At 43.1% G+C, this 17,983-nt stretch overlaps 1 protein-coding gene across 1 annotated transcript; it reads left to right on the forward strand.

Annotated features, from left to right (window-relative positions):
- Positions 1 to 294: 294 nt before the first annotated feature.
- LOC311062576 (ankyrin repeat and SOCS box protein 2-like) lies at positions 295 to 15,526 on the forward strand (the record flags this gene model as incomplete). Its single annotated transcript, XM_084081716.1, has 11 exons — positions 295 to 317; positions 4,531 to 4,848; positions 6,055 to 6,221; positions 7,214 to 7,392; positions 8,203 to 8,305; positions 9,158 to 9,313; positions 9,993 to 10,238; positions 10,392 to 10,563; positions 10,690 to 11,245; positions 12,089 to 12,242; positions 15,492 to 15,526. Exons 2-11 carry the CDS (start codon positions 4,538 to 4,540, stop codon positions 15,524 to 15,526), a joined length of 2,079 nt encoding a protein of 692 aa, XP_083937842.1. The 5' UTR covers positions 295 to 317; positions 4,531 to 4,537.
- Positions 15,527 to 17,983: the final 2,457 nt, after the last annotated feature.

A 17,983-nucleotide genomic window follows, 5' to 3' on the forward strand; every position in this document is an offset into this window, starting at 1 on the left:
CATATTTTAAAAGTGAGAGCACATCTATATATATATTCTAATAGTTCTATTGGATTAGCGTCTGCATACACTTCTTGTGTTGTTTTATTTATACATTTATGTCCCCTCAATGTCACTTGAGTTCAGCTCACCAGTTGTTGTTTGGCATCCCTACCATGGGATGTTTTGAAATGTAGTTTGGATGTTTTGAATATAGTTGGATTGGATTGTATTGGTTAAAGGGTCTGAAATCATGTGACAGTCTAAGAATAAAGTAAGAGAAACAGAAACAGTCTGCAAGTCAGACAGAGAAGAGGAGAGCAACCTTCATTGTAAATGTAAGAACCTCTAACATTAATACTGTGGATTGTTATTAATAGTATGTTTACTTAACATTATCACTGTGGTTAGTTTTGAATATTATTGTTACTTAAAGGTAGGGTAGGTGATATTTTTTGGTTAAAACAAAAGGTTTTTTGTTAAAAGGTTAAAGCACTTTAATCTGATAGTAAGCATTGCTATAGAGTGTTTGTTCAGTAACAGGGGTCTCCCTGTCTCTACAGCTAATAAACAGAACATACATTTTAAGGTAGGTGACACAATTTCCACAAAAACAATCAGGAGCGAGCACCCATTTATCAGCTTCATTTTTATAGTGTTCCAGTTCCAATTGTGTCTGCTAATTTCTTTGTGTCATCACTTCCAATTTAACTTGTTTAATCTGTATCCTGTCTGAGTTCTCTATCCTGATTGGATAAAATTGGTATCCTGACCGGAAAATGCATTTTCAGTTTATTAATGAGCTGGAGAGACATGGAGACCAATGTTACTGAACAAACACTCTATAGCAATGAGTAATATCAGAATATAGAGTTATTTAACACTTATTTCAACCAAAGAAAATCACTTACCCTGCCTTTAACATTAATACTGTCACCTGTGGTTAGTTATTGGAACAGATGGGGTGTGGGGTTGGATCATGTCCTGAATGTGCAGGGGTGCCAAGCCCTTGATTGCCTTGTAGGACATAACCAATGTGGTGCCAAGTCAATTGTTCCGACAGCCCATTATTCTGACGCCACGTTGGTCCGACTGGCCCCATTATAACTGACCCTATCCCTAACCCTAACCTCACACTAACCTAGTGGTCAGAATAATGTCAGAATCATGAGCTGACCCCACCAGTGCTTTGTACTGGCTGCGGGCAGCAACTAGAAGCCAGTAAGAGAGCGAAGAAGCTGTAGATGAGAAATAAGTCTATATTCAGTTACTGCATAACGTATTTATGGATAAAAGAAATTATACAACGTTCATACACAAGCTGCTAAATAACTGAACGAGCCGTCTGCTCGGTACCACTGCCTGCTCTCCAGGGAGTCCGTCTTGAGGAGACTCTCTCACCTCGAAGCACCACTGTCCTTCCTTCCCTCTGCCAGAACCACTGTCCCTCCCCTCCGCCCTCTCCCCCACTGCCGACCGCTGTTGTTCAGCGAGACAAAACAGGCCGTTTGAACAGGAGCGCATTTTGAAATGTAAAATAGCAGCTGTAGATGAGAAATAAGTCTATATTTAGTTACTACGTAACCTATTTATGGATACAAAATGAATAGAACGTAAACAAGCTGCTAAATAACTGAACAAGCTGTCTGCTGGGGGGGGGGTTCAGACCACTGCGGCTGGAGGTGCTCGACTCCTTGTTAAATTGTTTAGTTCTATCGATCAGTACTGTACTTAAGTACAATTTTGGGGTACTTTTACTTTACTGGAGCATTTCCAATTTTCAATACTTTTACTTCTACTCCACTACATCCCAGAGGCAAATATTGTACTTTTACTCCACTACAATTATTTGTCAACTTTAGTTACTAGTTACTTTGTAGATTTTGATTATTATTACAAAACATACATTAACCACTTCAACCCTATATACATTTCGCCCGTTTGAAAATAGCTGATCTACAAGCTCACAATGCGTCGCGTTGTGAGCTTGTAGATCTGCTATTTTCAAAAGATATGTATACATGTTGAACACTTGTCAAAAAAGGACATTCTGCATAATGAGTACTTTCTACTTTTGATACTTTAAGTACATTTTGGTACCAATACTTTTGTACTTTTACTCGAGTAAATTTTGAATACCGGACTGGACTGGGCAGGGTATACTGCTGTTTCCCCTGGAGCCACGCCACTATCCTTGGGTTAGGGGGGTGGGGTGGTCACACAATGTGCATTGCAACCGATTTATTTTAGTCCTCTGTGCTCAGTGACAGACTTTGAGAGTTAGGTCAGAGTGATCACAGATCAAACACCTGATTAGGGCTGTCACGATTACACATTTAAGTTGACAATTAATTAACTCAAATAATTGCGATTAGCGATTTAATTGTGTGTTTGGCATTGAACATTGGGACGTATGAATAGAAATTTAATTTCTGTTTGCCTTTTAGGCTTTGTAATAAACAATTGCACAGGGGGGCATTATTATGACAAATAACTTCAATATACAAATAAATTATTGACATATTGAATAATTTTATTATATTTTATGTAAAATTCGGTTCAGAGCTCCTAGAGCAGAGGTCTTCAACAGGGGGTCCGGGACCCCTAGGGGGTCCTCAGAGTTACTACAGGGGGTCCGCCAAATCTTTGTGATTTTTACATTGACCACTTCAACCAAGCATCCCTATACTGAGAACTTTAGCCACAAATAGCAGATCTACAAGCACACAACACCTCGCGCTGCGAGGTGTTGTGCGCTTGTAGATCTGCTATATTCGGCAAAGTGGTTTGGTACAGGGGGAAAAAAGAGCAGACTAAGTACAGAGTGAAAGGTCAGGTTTGCTAAATATTGTTTAAGTGCATGGTTAAATGTCTGGAAATACACATTAACATGAATCCAACGTGATAGTGCTGTGAAACAAGTCTATAAAGCTGCCTATGAAATCTATGGGGAAAAAAACATAGTTTATACAATATATAATGGGGATCCCTGCTTTATCTCTCTCTCAACCCAGGGGTCCTTGGCCTGAAAACGTTGAAAACCCCTGTCCTAGAGTGATCACACACTCGGTGTGTGATAAAGGGTATTCTTTAATTAATGAAAGTATGTAGTTGTAGCCTGGCTCCACCCCCTGAATCGCCTCGCATTCAGGGTCTGGCGACGCTGTCGAAGGCGGGGTTTTCTCGGTTGAAAATCTGTATGACGAATCGGGATCGGAATAATCCAGTGTGAACCAATCGCCAAAGAGTCCAACTTTGGCCACGCCCCCACCTCAGAAAACGGGTGCACTCAGAGGGCTCTCTAACTGAATAGGCTCTATGCACAGAGCCATATTGGGAATGAATTGGGCACCTTCCTTACTTCCTTCACAGGTGTTACCAATAATACTAATTAAGGCTTCCATTTAGTGTAGCACAGTGGTTGTCTTATTGTCAAGGACCCCCATAACTCTGAGAGTGTACAAATGGAACCAAATGGACGGGTCCATTTGGTTCCATTTGTACACTCTCAGAGTTACACACCCACCATAAGGGGCCATTTGGGAACCAAAATGGAGTGTTTCTAGCGAGCCAACATGCACAATATCAGCACCCTGACCAGAATGGAACAGAGCCTTAATTAGTACATTGGTAACACCTGTGAAGGAAGTAAGAAGAGGCCCAATTTCTTTCCAATATGGCTGCTGTGCATACAGCCTATAATGGAGTGAAACAAAATTGAAATTCAGGCTGAGTGTCAGGCTAATGTAGTAGCCCAAGTTTCACAATCTTCAATACTTTAACATGCACAGCTGCTAATTAAAAGCATATATATACATTTGCGAATGCTGTGTCGAAAAAGCACCAGGGAAACAGGCATCGGACGGACGGACGATTGGAGCTGTGGTTAAACAAACTTCTCCATTATATTGTTTGTTGTCTGTCTATCATCTATCCGCTGGTTTTAAAACTTGAATATTCGTTTTGGTAGGTGTGTGTTGAGATTGTGACATTTTATTCACTACTCCTCCATCTCTGTGTCTGCTTGATTTTTTGGGGGGCTGAATGAGCTAATTCCCGCCAACTCAGATCATGCTGTGCACCGATTGGCTATTCTTCAGCTTTTCAAAGCTGAAGGCTAGAAACCACTTTAAAAAGCTGCTTCAAGAATCAGGTCTATAGGGAGGGAAAAAAAGCAAGCTTTTATATTTTAGCTTTAAAAGGCTGATGTAACAATTTAAACGCAGATTTGCATATCGATTACATTGAATTAAAAGCTGATTAATTTGTTTGCTTTTCTTGGTGTGTAGGGGGCTTAAGGCTTCCAATTCTTGTATTAAAAGCACGCTTTCCTAGTCTGTCTTGTTTCCTCATCATGGCCTTGTGGTTGGGGTTGACACACCTGCACTTGGTCGGATAAGCCCATGCAACGCTGAGCATTGGATGTTGGGTGAACATGTGGTTATAATATACATGGTGGTTATACATGGTATACATGACCAATCATGGACATGTGTCAATCATTTGTTTAGAACAGGTCAGTATCAGTGTCTTGTTATTCTCCCTTATCAGCATCGTCATGGAGACAGCTGGCCTTTCTGTGCCAGGAGCCTCTGGTCCATCGTTGGGATTTGAGGACTATTCTGTCTTCACCAACCTGTCTGATGAGGAGCTGATCCAGATAGCCATTGAACGCAGCCTCAGTGAAGACCACAATAAAACTCAGTCTACAGATACCAGACAAACTCCATGTCCACCCGATGCAGAAGTCAGATGGCCCAGCACCCCACATCTTCACACCACCAGCACTCAACCAGGCACCCTACAAGATCACATTGTCACCGCTCACTACAGTTCTCCCAATCCTCCGACCACAAAGCGTGCTGACCGGTAGGTGCCTGATAGACGTCATTTTGTTCTTATTGACCAAACAAAGACGGTGTTTGGTAGGAGTATGCTGCAGCTTTATCTTCAATGGGAACGTGACAGTCACGTGTGGCGTATAGGCTCTATGCACAGCAGCCATGTTGTGAAGACATTCACAGGTGTTGCCAATGATACTAATGAAGGCTCTGTTCCATTTAGTGTAGCACAGTAGTTCTCAGATTTTTGAATTTCAGATTACCACGACACCAATAACTCTGAGAGTGTACAAATGGAACCAAATGGACCCGTAAGGGTCCATTTGGTTCCATTTGTACACTCCATTTGGGACACTCCATGTACACTCCATTTGGGACTCCATTTGGGAGTTTGTACACTCCATTTGGGAGTGTTTCCAGTGAGCCAACATGCACAATATCAGCACCCTGACTCGTCTGACCAGAATGGAACAGAGCCTTCATTAGTATCATTGGTAACACCTGTGAATGTCTTACAATATGGCTGCTGTGCATAGAGCCTATCGCAGTGCTAATGGAAACAATAATACATGTTTCCCGAGAAACAGAGGAGTGAGTTGAAACAGACACACCAGTAACACAGACCAAATCAATAACACAATAAAACAACTTGTGTCCTCTGCATCCCATCCAAAGTATCCGGAGCAGTGGCCCCTACAGGGCCAGTGCCTCGGGGAGCAGTTAGGCGTTAAGTGTCTTGCTCAGGGACACTTCGATACGTAGGCCGGGGCCCGAACCGGGGACCTTTTGTTTCCCAGGTGGCCTCTCTACCCAGTGAGCTACGGCCGCCCTGACTAGGCTGGTGGTTCATGGTGGCATTATGTCTATAACTCAATATTGCCAGCTAGATGTCTATAAGACATGACTCGTAGAGCCGAGTTACAAAGCAGGTCAAGTAAAAGATCAAAATCAATTGAAAATGGCTTCCTGTTGGGTTTTTAGGTCATGGCATCAAAAGGCTTTTGAAATCTTAATATGATAGAAGTGCGTACTAAATGCTGTGCGTGTGGGTGAAACCGTATTGTGGTGCTTAAAGTTTGATCTTTTTTAGAGGGGGGGGGGGTACTTTGCACCGTCCATTTTCGAGACCCATAAAATACATAAATATTTTATATTTTGGTGCAAAGAATACCCCTTGCATTACAGTAGGGTTTCGCATGGGTCATTACAGTGTATGTGGTGCATTGTTTTCTAGGGTGGAGGATCCTCTGTTAGCGGCGATAAAGACTGGTGACGCCAACGGAGTCAAAAAGCTAGTTAATGTCCCAGGATGCAACCGGATGCCCAGTAAGCCTGGCTGGCTGGCAATCCACCAGGCAGCAGCCTATGGCCAGGAAGCCTGTCTCAGAGTGCTGCTGACAGGTAACGCAAACGTTAGGGTTCCGAACGTAACCCCTGTGCTTTGAATATTACGAGCGAAATAGCCCTCCTGGCATGATCACATGAGCTTTTTTTATACACTCCAAACAATTCCATTGGCTGGACCAAGGTCTGGAGTCATCAGCAAGGACCACCCCCTTATGCTATATAAGCACTTGCTTATATATTGGTGAATATCTCGCTCGTAATATTCAAATAACATTATTTAATCATATTACTCACTCAAAATTCACTGGGATGGTTTGTTTGAATATTTTATCCGACTGTAAAGGAAATTAATGTCTTTTGTGTCCAGCAGACTTGATAAACTCCCGTATTGCCCAGACTATAATTATCTCAAAGTATTGCCTTGACAGCCTCAAGGGGGAAGGTCAGCCCCCTTTTATCTGGAGTTCACACTAAGGACTGCGTGTGCCAGAGGCGGTGCAGTCACGTCTGTAGAACCTGGCAAAAGCACATTTTGCCGCAGCACAAATATGCTGAACAGTAAGCCCTTGAAACAGGGCCCAGGAAGTAGATGCTCCTCAAGTGGAATGTTCACAGAGCTCTTCAGGCGGCCATTGACCCTTACTACAGTAAGACAATTGGATAGCCTCCACTGTCCAGTGGGAAAAGTTAGTTTTTCCCACTGGACTTAGTTATGGGCTTGCCAATATGTTGTGTATTACTGACAAAGAAATCATATTCACCCCTCTTAGAGGTTCAAATGGTGGTTGAGAGTGAGAATCTAATACCAAATCCCAGGATGGGACCAGGGGGTTCGTCACTGGGTGAAGGCGACGGCCTCCCTTCATAAAGCGACATTAGTTGGTGTGACCCCACTGATGCGCCTTCAAAACCTACATGGCAGGCCGAGATAGCTAATACTTATACTTAATCCTTTCAGGAGCCAAGGCCATAGATCCAAGTGCCCCAGATGTGGGTGGAATATCTGCGAGCGCCCCTCAGACTGGGATCCCAGGTGTCGCCCACAGCTCTGCCCTTGCGTGTGGCCCCCCATCCGGAAAGGCTTGAGTCCGTGGAAATTACTTTCCTGGACATAATCGCTCCTACGGTCACGCCCCCGAAAGGAAACTGGGGTCTCCCCAGTGACGTAACGCTACTAGACACTCAGTTGTCACAACAACCCGACGATGCCACTGACATGTACTGGGTATCCTGAGGGATGCCACCCACTGTTGGAACGTCCTCATGCGTAATCTGCCTAACGGAATGAGGGAGATGGCCGATGCTATGAGTCCCAACATTCATATACATAGTTTGAAAGGAACTCTCCTTCTCCGGCGAAACTGTGTTTGACACAAAATAAACAACTTTATCCTGTCTGTTGACAGGCATGCTGAGTGCCACTGAGTCTGGGGCAATGCCTATGAAATTGATGGATTGAGCTGGTGTCAATACGCTTTTCACTTGATTTATCATAAAGCCCACATGAGGTGACTTACCACCTACCTGGTTTGTTCTCGAGCGGCCACTGCTGAGTCGGCCAGCAAGAGTCAATCGTCTATATGGCTTAGTGATAAGCCAAACGGGAGGACTCTGTATTCGTATACTTTACCTTGGAACCCCAACCTCAGGAATATGCTGTGTGGTGGGGATATTGGTGTGTGGAAATACGCTTCCTTTAGGTCTATTGATGTAAAGAAATCCAGGTGTTTCACCATGCCCAGCAGGATTGAATTTGTCAACATTTAGAACTTGTACGTCCTTAGACAGCGGTTGAGGGCAAAAGAATCCAGGATAGGACACAGGTACGAGGAAATACCGGGAGTAAAACCCGCAAAGACTTTGATATTGTTGCCCTTTTTGATAACAAGATAATTTCCTCTTGAAGAACTTTGGCTGCCTGTCCACTGGCATGAGAAAAGAGTACTTTCTTTGGGGGGGCTTTGAGGCAAACTGGAGTCTGTAACCCCTGGCAATCGTGCATAGCACTCAGAGGTGTGGATTGTATCTTTCTCAGGGCTCTAGGTGTAGAGACAACGGGGAGAGTACCTACTCGTTCGAGGGAAATGCAAATCCTCGCCCTGTCCTCTATCGACAGGGCGAGGCCCCTCAGGGACAGAGTGAGCTTCGCCCGTTACTACGGTGACTCTTCGAAACATTCGTAATGACGGGCTCATATTTCTGGGTTTTATCTCACAACTTCCACCCCTACCCTTGACAACATGCCTGGCTGCAACGGGTCATTTAATCTTAGTCTTAATGAAACAACATGGGTGGTAAAGACATTTGTATTTGACACATTTTGAACAGATACATTGTGCAATAAAACAGTCTTTCTTTTCTTTGCTGAACTGTGATCTGTGATTTACGGTTCGTCCGAACGGGGTCGATTACGGCTCAAATGTAGAAATAATTAATAAATTAATTCGCCTTTATTTGTTAGCTCGAAAAAATTACAATATCGGCTTTTGCAGCACAAGCGTTAGCTTTCGATGCTTAACATTAGAAACTGTTCTCTAGAGCGAAAATTGCTTTTTGCAAACTAGAACCCAAGGTCTTTGTGGCACAAGTCTCGTGAGTGCTAATCGGTAGAGCTCTGAGTCCAAGATTCGACACTCAATCCGAGCTGTTGAGCTACGCGATGGCTGAGAGATAAGGTGAGAGTATGGTCTGTGATTTCGAGAAGGGAAGTTTGAATGATGCGGCTGGCTTCAGCAAGTGCTTATAGCATACGGTGGTGGTCCTAGCTGATGACGCCAGGCCACAACCTTGGTCAAACCAATGGAATTGTCTGGAGTGTAAAAATAATGCTTCTGTGATCACCCCATAAGCAAATATTGAGTGGGTAATATGATAAAAGAACACTTGTTTTCTTTTTGTCCTGCTGAAGAACACAGGAGACGTGGTTCTTTGGGGATTATTATTATTATTATCTTATCTCAGTTTAGTTTAGTGTGTCTTGTTTCTTCCAGCCCAGCCTGGCATGTTGAACAAGAAAACAGAGAAGGAACAGACAGCGTTGATGATAGCGGTCAATAATGAGCATGCAAGCTGTGTTCGTCTGCTGCTGCTGAGAGGAGCTGATCCTGAAATTGTGAATCGAAATCAAGATACTCCTCTCAATAAAGGTACAAATACCACAGTGTGTTCTGTGCTAGTCATTGATAATGCAGGAATTAGCAATGTTATGTCTATTCAGTTCCCAATGCTGTTCCTTATTGAACCCTACTACTGCTGGTTTTCTCTCCTACCAGGATCTCTGGTAAATGTTGCATGCTCAATGTAACCAACAAGTTAATTATATTCACATAGGGTTTTGGTTGTCATTCTACATTGCTGATTACTAAGGGACTAGTTAAAAGATGGTGAAAATGTGTAATGTAATTTGTATGTAGTGCCTTCATCAAAGCACTTTACAATGTGCATTACATTCACCCATTCACACACCTATGACAGAGCAAACCATGCACCGACCTTCTCATCAGGAGATTTAATTGAACTTAAGTAGCCAAGTAGCCGCTCTACTATTTGGGTATTTTAGGACCAGGTAGAAAAATACTGGTGAATCCTCCGTTAGTTCATGTACAAGCTACCTGCTCATCTTAAAAAGAAAAAGTATCATTCTTGAAGAAAAACACAATAAACTGGTGTATTGAGTTGTGACTAAAGGTTTGAATGTTTTGAAATTTCAAAACATTAGCCTCTGCATGCTAATTTTCACATCAAATCACAGACAAACAGTATAGCCTGATTCAACAGAGGCTATTGTACAGTATATGTTTACCAAACAGTGTCTGTTCTCCCCAGCATGTGAGAGGAACAATACAGAGCTGGTGGCCATTTTGTTAGGCTACGGAGCAGCAGTCAACACCCCATGTATCCAGGGATATACAGCGCTGCATGCAGCTGTTTCTCAGAACAACGTGGAGATCTGTGAGATGTTGGTTAAAGCCGGAGCCAACATCAGTGCAACCAGCAACTACGGCATGACTCCTCTGTCCACTGCTGCTCAGGGTGGAAAGTTAGAAACGCTACGCTTCCTTCTCAAACACGGTAGGTACATGACACCCTAGTACTGATGGTTTTATATCCTACTAGGACCTGTAGTACTGCTGGTTTTCTAGCAGTACTAGAGGTTATATCATAGGTTGTTGGACAGAGGGGCAGACAGACAGACAGACAGACTGTGTTCTATTGTGTGTTCAGGTGCCAATATTAACGGTGATGCATCTGACGGTGCAACTCCGCTCTCTGAAGCATGTAAGAATGGTCACGTGTCCACCGTGGAGCTGCTCCTGTCTCTCAAAGCAGACGTCAACAGATCCACCAAGTCTGGTCTTCTGCCCATCCATGTGGCTGTGCAGAAAGCTCACACACGGTCAGAACACTTCTCTGTTTACAATCGATCACTTACCTTCTGCAATGAAGGTGCTTTGCAGTAACGAAAAATACTAGTCTCTCTGTGTTCCTGTGGTTTTAATTTAACTGCTTTTTGTTCCCTCAGCATCGTATCCCTGCTGATCCCCGTCACCAGCCGGAAAAGAATGATGAGAAGCGGCATCAGCCCGCTGCACATCGCCGCAGAGCGCAACTGCAATAACATCATGGTACTTCTCCTGGAGGCAGGATTCGACCCCAACTGCCAGCTGTCTGAAGAGCGACGCAAGATGTACGAGGACAAACGCAGCTCGGCACTCTACTTCTCCGTCTACAACAGTAACCTGGAAGCCACTGAGATGCTGCTGGAGGCTGGAGCCAATCCCAACCTGGACCTGTTCAACCCCCTGCTAGTTGCCGTCAGGAGAGGCTCTATGGAGATGGCGTCCCTCCTCCTGAAGTACGGAGCTGACGTGAATGCCTCCATCTCCACCCAGCTCTCTGCATTTCCCTCTGCGGTGCTCCTTAGCATGGACGACCTCCCCATGCTCAAACTGCTGCTGGACCACGGCTGCGACGCCCGCTCCTGTTTCCACTGCGTTCACGGCAGTAAGACTCATCCCACACAAACACACAGTGAAGAGCAGAGTAACTGGAACTGCGATGCTCCATGCCGTCTCCAGGTGAAACCACTCTTATGTTTCAATATTCACGACAAAAGTAAAAGTTTGTTTCTATTGTTATCACGGCAATCTTCCACCAAACTATTTACAATGCAAGCATTTAGCAGAAGCTGTTATCAAGAGCAAATTACAAGAGTGAGATCAGAATAAGCAGAGTAAGCATGAACAACAAACAACAGGGTATATGGTCGCACAATGTAAGTACTGAGAGATCAATTTGGTGCCTCAAAGAAGCTAGGACACCAGGTAATCAATTAACCTATCATTTGTCCAAACAACTTATCTAACAATCTAGGGGGGCGTGAAAAAAGGGAGAAAATGCCAGGCATGCTGCGGCATTCCGTATTATTTGGAGGGGCTTCAGTGAGCATGCCAGGCAATAAGGAGGGAGTTGTAATAGTTAAGCATGGGGATGACTGAGGCCTTGATAAGGAGCTTGGAAGACTCTTTGGTGAGGAAGGGTCTGATCGTTCGGATGTTATTAAGTGTAAACCTAAAGGATGGAGTCATCGCTGCAATGCGTGCCTTGAAGGACAGGTGACTGTCCAGGACATTAGTTGGAACAGAAGCCATCAGGGAGTTGTCAATGGAAGTGACATCCTGCAGGGGGGAAGGAGCTTGCACATTGCTCCGAATGTTCACACCTGAGTCCCATGGGGGAGAGGAGACATGCAGCTGAGTGTCCTCACCATAACAGTGATAGAAGAGGTTGTGAGCAGAAATTACAGAGCCAAGAGATTTTGTGTAGAACAAAAAAAGGAAGGTTTAAGTACAGATTGACTTGTTAGCCTTACACTGTGTTTGCTATACCCTGTCTAGTTGTGTGTTTTCTATCCTGTCTAGTTCTGTGAGGCTGTGTCCCAGCCGTCCATCAGTCACTTGGTGGGGCCTCTCGTTTCTCTGCTGTTAAACTACGTCAGCCACGTCAGGCTGTGTTCCAGACTGATGGAACATCTGGTCTCTTCTCCACTCTGCACCGAAATCAAGATCAGAGCAGGTACGTTTATTATCTGGTCTCCAATGAAACAGACAGTGTAGGAGAGATAGACAGTAGGACAGCTGAGAGAGACCGACTGTAGAAATCTCTGTTGGGTCTGAGTCTAGAGTCTAGATCTGCTGGGTCCATGTGGTGCTAGAAATGGTCTTGGCCTTTTCGATAACTAGTTACAATATGTGTGTGTGTGTGTGTGTGTGTGTGTGTGTGTGTGTGTGTGTGTGTGTGTGTGTGTGTGTGTGTGTGTGTGTGTGTGTGTGTGTGTGTGTGTGTGTGTGTTTACAGTGCCTCCTCATCCTCTCATGCAGCTGTGCAGACTGAGGATCAGACATATGGTTGGTGTTGGCAGGTTAAAGCTCCTCAGGGATTTAGATCTTCCTTCCAGACTCATCAAGTTTCTCTGCTATGAAGTGGACTGTTCACTGAACCTGGACACTTAAACAAACCAATGGATTAAACCACTGGTCACTTAGGCTGCATCAGCGCTCCTGTTTTCTAACCTAAAGGGGCGTGTTTAACATCTCCGGCGAGAACAGCCGTGTGATCCCATTGGTTCACCGATCTGTCCATCAGCCCCCGCCCCGTCTACACAACATTACGAGCGACGCCCACTGCACTCTGGTTGGTTGGGGAAATGAAACACTTCCTATATCGGGTACACCGACGCGCTGCTCCAGGCTTTTATTTTTTAGCAAAACTAAACAATAAAAGCCTGGAGATCGAGGCTACTGGTCACTCGGTCTCAGAGATCTCTGCCTTCTGACACGTCTGGGAAAATCTAAATTCAATGTATGGGCTAAAAGTAAGTGGAAACTATTCTGAGATTTACAAGTAAGACGTGCGAACGCGGGAAGCGAACGCAGCTTGAAAATAACAATAAGAAGAATAGAAAGGAATGACATGGAGAAATCTCAAACTGTCCTCAAACTAAGGCGTTTTAAACTTGCCATCCGGCCTGAAATATGTTACAAATAACATGGAATTCTTAGATATCCCAATAGATGAACTTGTGTAGATGCTTTTAGATGTGTTATTTTTGACTGTAGTTGCTATATTTCTCTCAGACGAGTGTAATTAGTCACCCAGGGGCAGGCGGATTTCAGCCACACTGAGATCTGTCAGCAGCCAATGAGAGCGTGAGTCACATGGGGGCGCGGTTGCACACAGGCAGTGCACACAGACAGACACACAGACACACAACCCGAGCACGGGCCTTCGGCTGCGTTCGCAATAAAATAATGTCATTGCAGAACCAGTGACTTTAGGGTGGCCTTTCATATTGCTAAAGTGATATGATCTGTCTTCAAAGCAGTTTGTCAGCAGCTGTTCGCACCACTGTTCAGCCCATACATTGATTTTTATATTATTTTTTTATTTTATTATAATGAACACCTCACTGTTCAACATTTCCCCAGCTAATTCCACACCCCGCCCCCCTTTTGTTTTCTTCATTCCACTGTTTTTTATTGATTTTATTCCTTAGTCTTAGTGTTTTTCCTCCTTAATAAAGTTGTTTGTATTTGTTGTTTTCTCATGCCCCCTATGTAAAGCGTCTTTGGGTACTCAGAAAAGCGCTATATAAATGTGTGATATTATTATTATAAACATTCATTTATTGACATCTTTATTGTAAAAATTCACATTTAACACATCGGGTGCCAGCATTTTTTCATAACAACTTACCGTGGGTGCCAGCATTCTCCCCATTGACTGCGCTTTGCTGTTTAAAGTTTCCGCGTGCGTTACAAGCAAATCCACGCCAAAAAAAGCATCGATTCCTGTTCTGCCATGAGCTTGGCTACAGCCTGGAACCATAACATTCCCCTCGCGGGTTACAACGGGGGGGGGATCGCGCATCGCGCATGACCGGTTTTCCCCACAGGAAAAAGATTCGGAGATATAGGCGTTTCAAAGTAGGAAATAGACAGGAAGTGGATGGGGGAAAAAAATGTGTTTCCGGTGAGCGATCTGGCACTTCCTTCGCAGGATTACAATGGGTGCTCCCAGAGCTGCTCTAGCCCCGCCCGCGCGGAGAAAAACAAAAAGACTGAAATCACGGTTCAGACCGTGTTCGGCACCGAAGCTTCGGAACCGCCACTATGTAAACACACGGTTCAGACCGTGTTTGGCACCCGATCTGTTAATAAACATATTTGTACATATCTGTCAAAAGAATGAAACACAATAAAACTCAAAAGTTAATTATCTTTGTGGTCCTTTTATTTATTATCTAATTACTGTTTTCCATAGCACAATGGTTGTCTTCTAATTGTATGCTGGAAAAGAGTAATATGTAACAGAGCCTGAACACCAAAAATCTAATATGATATGTACACATGTTTTCCAGTCAATATGTGAATGAGAACGGGATAGAAAGGTTATTTAAAGGACAACTTTGTTTTTTTACAATCAAGGTTTAAATTTTAGCTTGTTATATAAAAGATGAGGGTTACATTTTTTTTCATGTACTACTTTCTATAGTTTTAGCAATTTTCCCGATCTTTTTTACAGTGGGCGGGGGCATTCGGGCAGGTGGCTAAATGTATTTTTTTACACAATAAAAAAAAGTCCTGTGGTCTTTGATGGCCAGATGTGAGTAATAATAAGTAATAAGAAAACGCCAGGTTATTTAGTAAAAAAAAAGACATATTTAGCCACCTGCCGAATGCCCCCGCCCACTGTAAAAAAGTCACGAAAATTTCTAAAACTATAGAAAGCAGTAAATGAAAACATTTTAACACTCATCTTTTATTTACTTTAATTACAAGCTAAAATATAAACCTTGGTTGTAAAAAAACAAAGTTGTCCTTTAAGTGACTTTGTACATAGCATGGTAGTTGGTGCCAAATGGGTTGGTCTGAGTATTTCAGAAACTGCTGATCTACTGGAACTTTGATGCACAAGCATCTCTAGGGTTTTTACAATCTTCGATTGGCCAATTTTGGTGAGAATGAGAGAATTGCAGCCTCAGTTTCTGTTCTTAGCTGAAAGGAGAGTTGACCGGTGTGGTGTTCTGCTGATGTAGCCCATCTGTCTCAAGGTTCCACCCGTTGTGTGCATCCAGAGATGCTCTTCTGCATAACTCGGTTGTAACAAGTGGTTATTTGAGTTACTGTTGCCTTTCTTTCAGCATCAGCAAGCCATATTTGGGCACAGAACGGCTGCTCACTGGATGTGTATCCACAAGCTTGTAGATCTGATATTTTTGGCTAATGTTAAATCACCTTTCTTCTCCATTCTGATTCCTGACAGCTTATCTTCCGTGCTGCCTTACCCCTTATACCTAACACTTTTTGGCATTTTTTTCAGCGATAATACGGGGCCAGTGAGAGAGAGAGAGAGAGAGAGAGAGAGAGAGAGAGAGAGAGAGAGAGAGAGAGAGAGAGAGAGAGAGAGAGAGAGAGGCAGAGAGAGAGAGAGATGGAAACTGGAGAGAGAGAGAGAGAGAGACATGGAAACTGGAGAGAGAGAGAGAGAGAGAGAGAGAGAGATGGAAACGGAATAGATTGAAGAGAGAGAGAGTGACATGGAAACAATAGATTGATGAGAGAGAGAGATGGAAACAGAATGGTTTGATTGGACATCTCAACCTATTGCCATTAACATGATTCGAACTCTCAACCTTCAAACTAATAGGCCGCAACACTACCTATAGTGCTATAGCTTTGTCCAGGCTGGTATTGTCTGTTGAAGATCATAAACTCTTGCCTTCTTTCATGAACCAAGCCCCTGTTTCACTAACACTAAGATCACTCGTTCACAAACCATTTACCAATGAAGAAATTGTACATCTCCTCAGAACCAAAACTAGTGAAAGTATAGCCGATCTACAAGCTCACAAACCATGAAAAGTTGTGAGATTGTAGATCAGCTATTTTCAGAATGAAGTATGTCATACATTGAAACAACATACTCTCAAATAAGCATTTCAGGTTATCTTTACCATTTGCACATGTATTCATCGATACAGTCATGTTGTTTGCAATTCAATTTAAATTAAGTCTGCATCAAGTGAGGCTTGAACTGGCGACCTTGAGATTGTGAGGCATTCATTTAAGGGAGACGCCATTGGACCAACAGACAAGTAACTGTGAAAAAGGAGATTACACAGATAATACAGTTTCACGCAAATAGCTGAAAAATCCTGGGTTTAAGTGTTTTTCAAACTGCTCAAAATTGCGGACAATCTAAGGGCGGAGCTTACTGGTCAAAGCGATAGATGTGTTCCTCATGAGTCAAGGCACAAGTGTAAGCAAGTTTCACAACTTTCGGCCAAACGAGGCATGACTTGTGCCTGTTTAAAGTTTGCATTTAAAAAAAATTGCTATAGCGCCCCCCTTTGGCCAATTGGAGTGAGATTGGTTTCAGTGATATTTGGAATGACTCTCTACATTACTGCAACGTTTCAAAGAAATGTGAGTCTTGCATGTATGTGTTAGGGGCAGATGAATAATTTTCATAAAATTGCAATAGTTAAAATCTATTTCCTCCTGGGATTTTTTAGTAATCTGCACGAAACATTTTACACATGAACTTAGGACCTTTGCCGACAAAACAAAAGCGGCGGATTTTCCATAAGTGAAAAAATGCAGAAGTCTGCATGTATGTGTTAGGGGCAGATGAATAATTTTCATAAAACTGCAATAGTTAAAATCTATCTCCTCCTGGGATTTTTTAGTACTTTGCACAAAATTCTTTACACATGAACTTTGGACCTCTGCCGACATAATGATGCGAGCGGATTTTTTTTAAGTGAAAAAATGCAGAAGTTAGGAGCCAATGACTGTTTTTCATATAATTCAAAATGGTGGGCGATCTAAAGGTCAGAGGTCAAAAGTCAGACCACGAAAGTTGTCGGGCATGAAGAGACGCATGTGTGTATCGAAGTTTCATGGCTGTAGGTCAAACAGGGCATGAGTTGTACCTGTTCAAAGTTGGCATTTTCAATTGAGTGCTATAGCGCCACCTTTTGACGAAAGATTGTGAGAATTATTTTTTGATCGTTTTTCATGACCATCTACCATATGGCCGAGTTTCGTAAAAAGCGCCAGCACGGTTCAGCCAGAACTGCGAAAAGTGTCAGAAACAGAATAATGCCAATAACAAAACAGGTCCAGAGCTGAGCTCTGGCCCCGTAAATAGTTCAAATAGCCGATCTACAAGCTCACAACGTGTTGATGTAGATCGGCTATTTGAACTATTTTAAAATGTTTTTCAAAAAAGTCAGAAATGCCTAAAAAGTGTAGGCATAAGCGGTAAGGCAAGAGTGCAAGATAGGGCCCATGTCTACAGGCATAAATGCATTGAGTTGCTGCCATATGATTTTCTGATTAGAAGCTTGCGCTAACATGCAGTTGGAGAGGTGTGTCTAATAAATTGGCTGGTGAGTTCATGTCTCTTTAACGGCTCAGCTGACCAGTTGCTGCTTGTCGTCCCTAAGATGAGACTCAAGGGAGGGGGGCGGGGGGAACGTCAAACTTTGGACCTCCCCCTTCCCTTTAAACTAGTGTGAGAGTTGTATCTATATTTGTTTTATTGTCCTTTTATTTTATTTATTGACTGTACAGAACTTGGACCATCTAAGTTGTTTGGAAATGTGCTTTATAAATAACGTTGGATTGGATAAAGTGTCGGTGTCATGTGCAGTGGTGGAAGAATACTCTGATATTTTACTTAAGTAAAAGTAGCAATAATATAAAAATACTCTGTTACAAATTAAAATATTCTATACCAAAAGTAAAAGA

Source organism: Gymnoscopelus microlampas, assembly GCF_963454915.1.
Source record: "Gymnoscopelus microlampas genome assembly, chromosome: 16".
In the NCBI taxonomy this organism is placed as follows: Eukaryota; Metazoa; Chordata; class Actinopteri; order Myctophiformes; family Myctophidae; genus Gymnoscopelus; species Gymnoscopelus microlampas.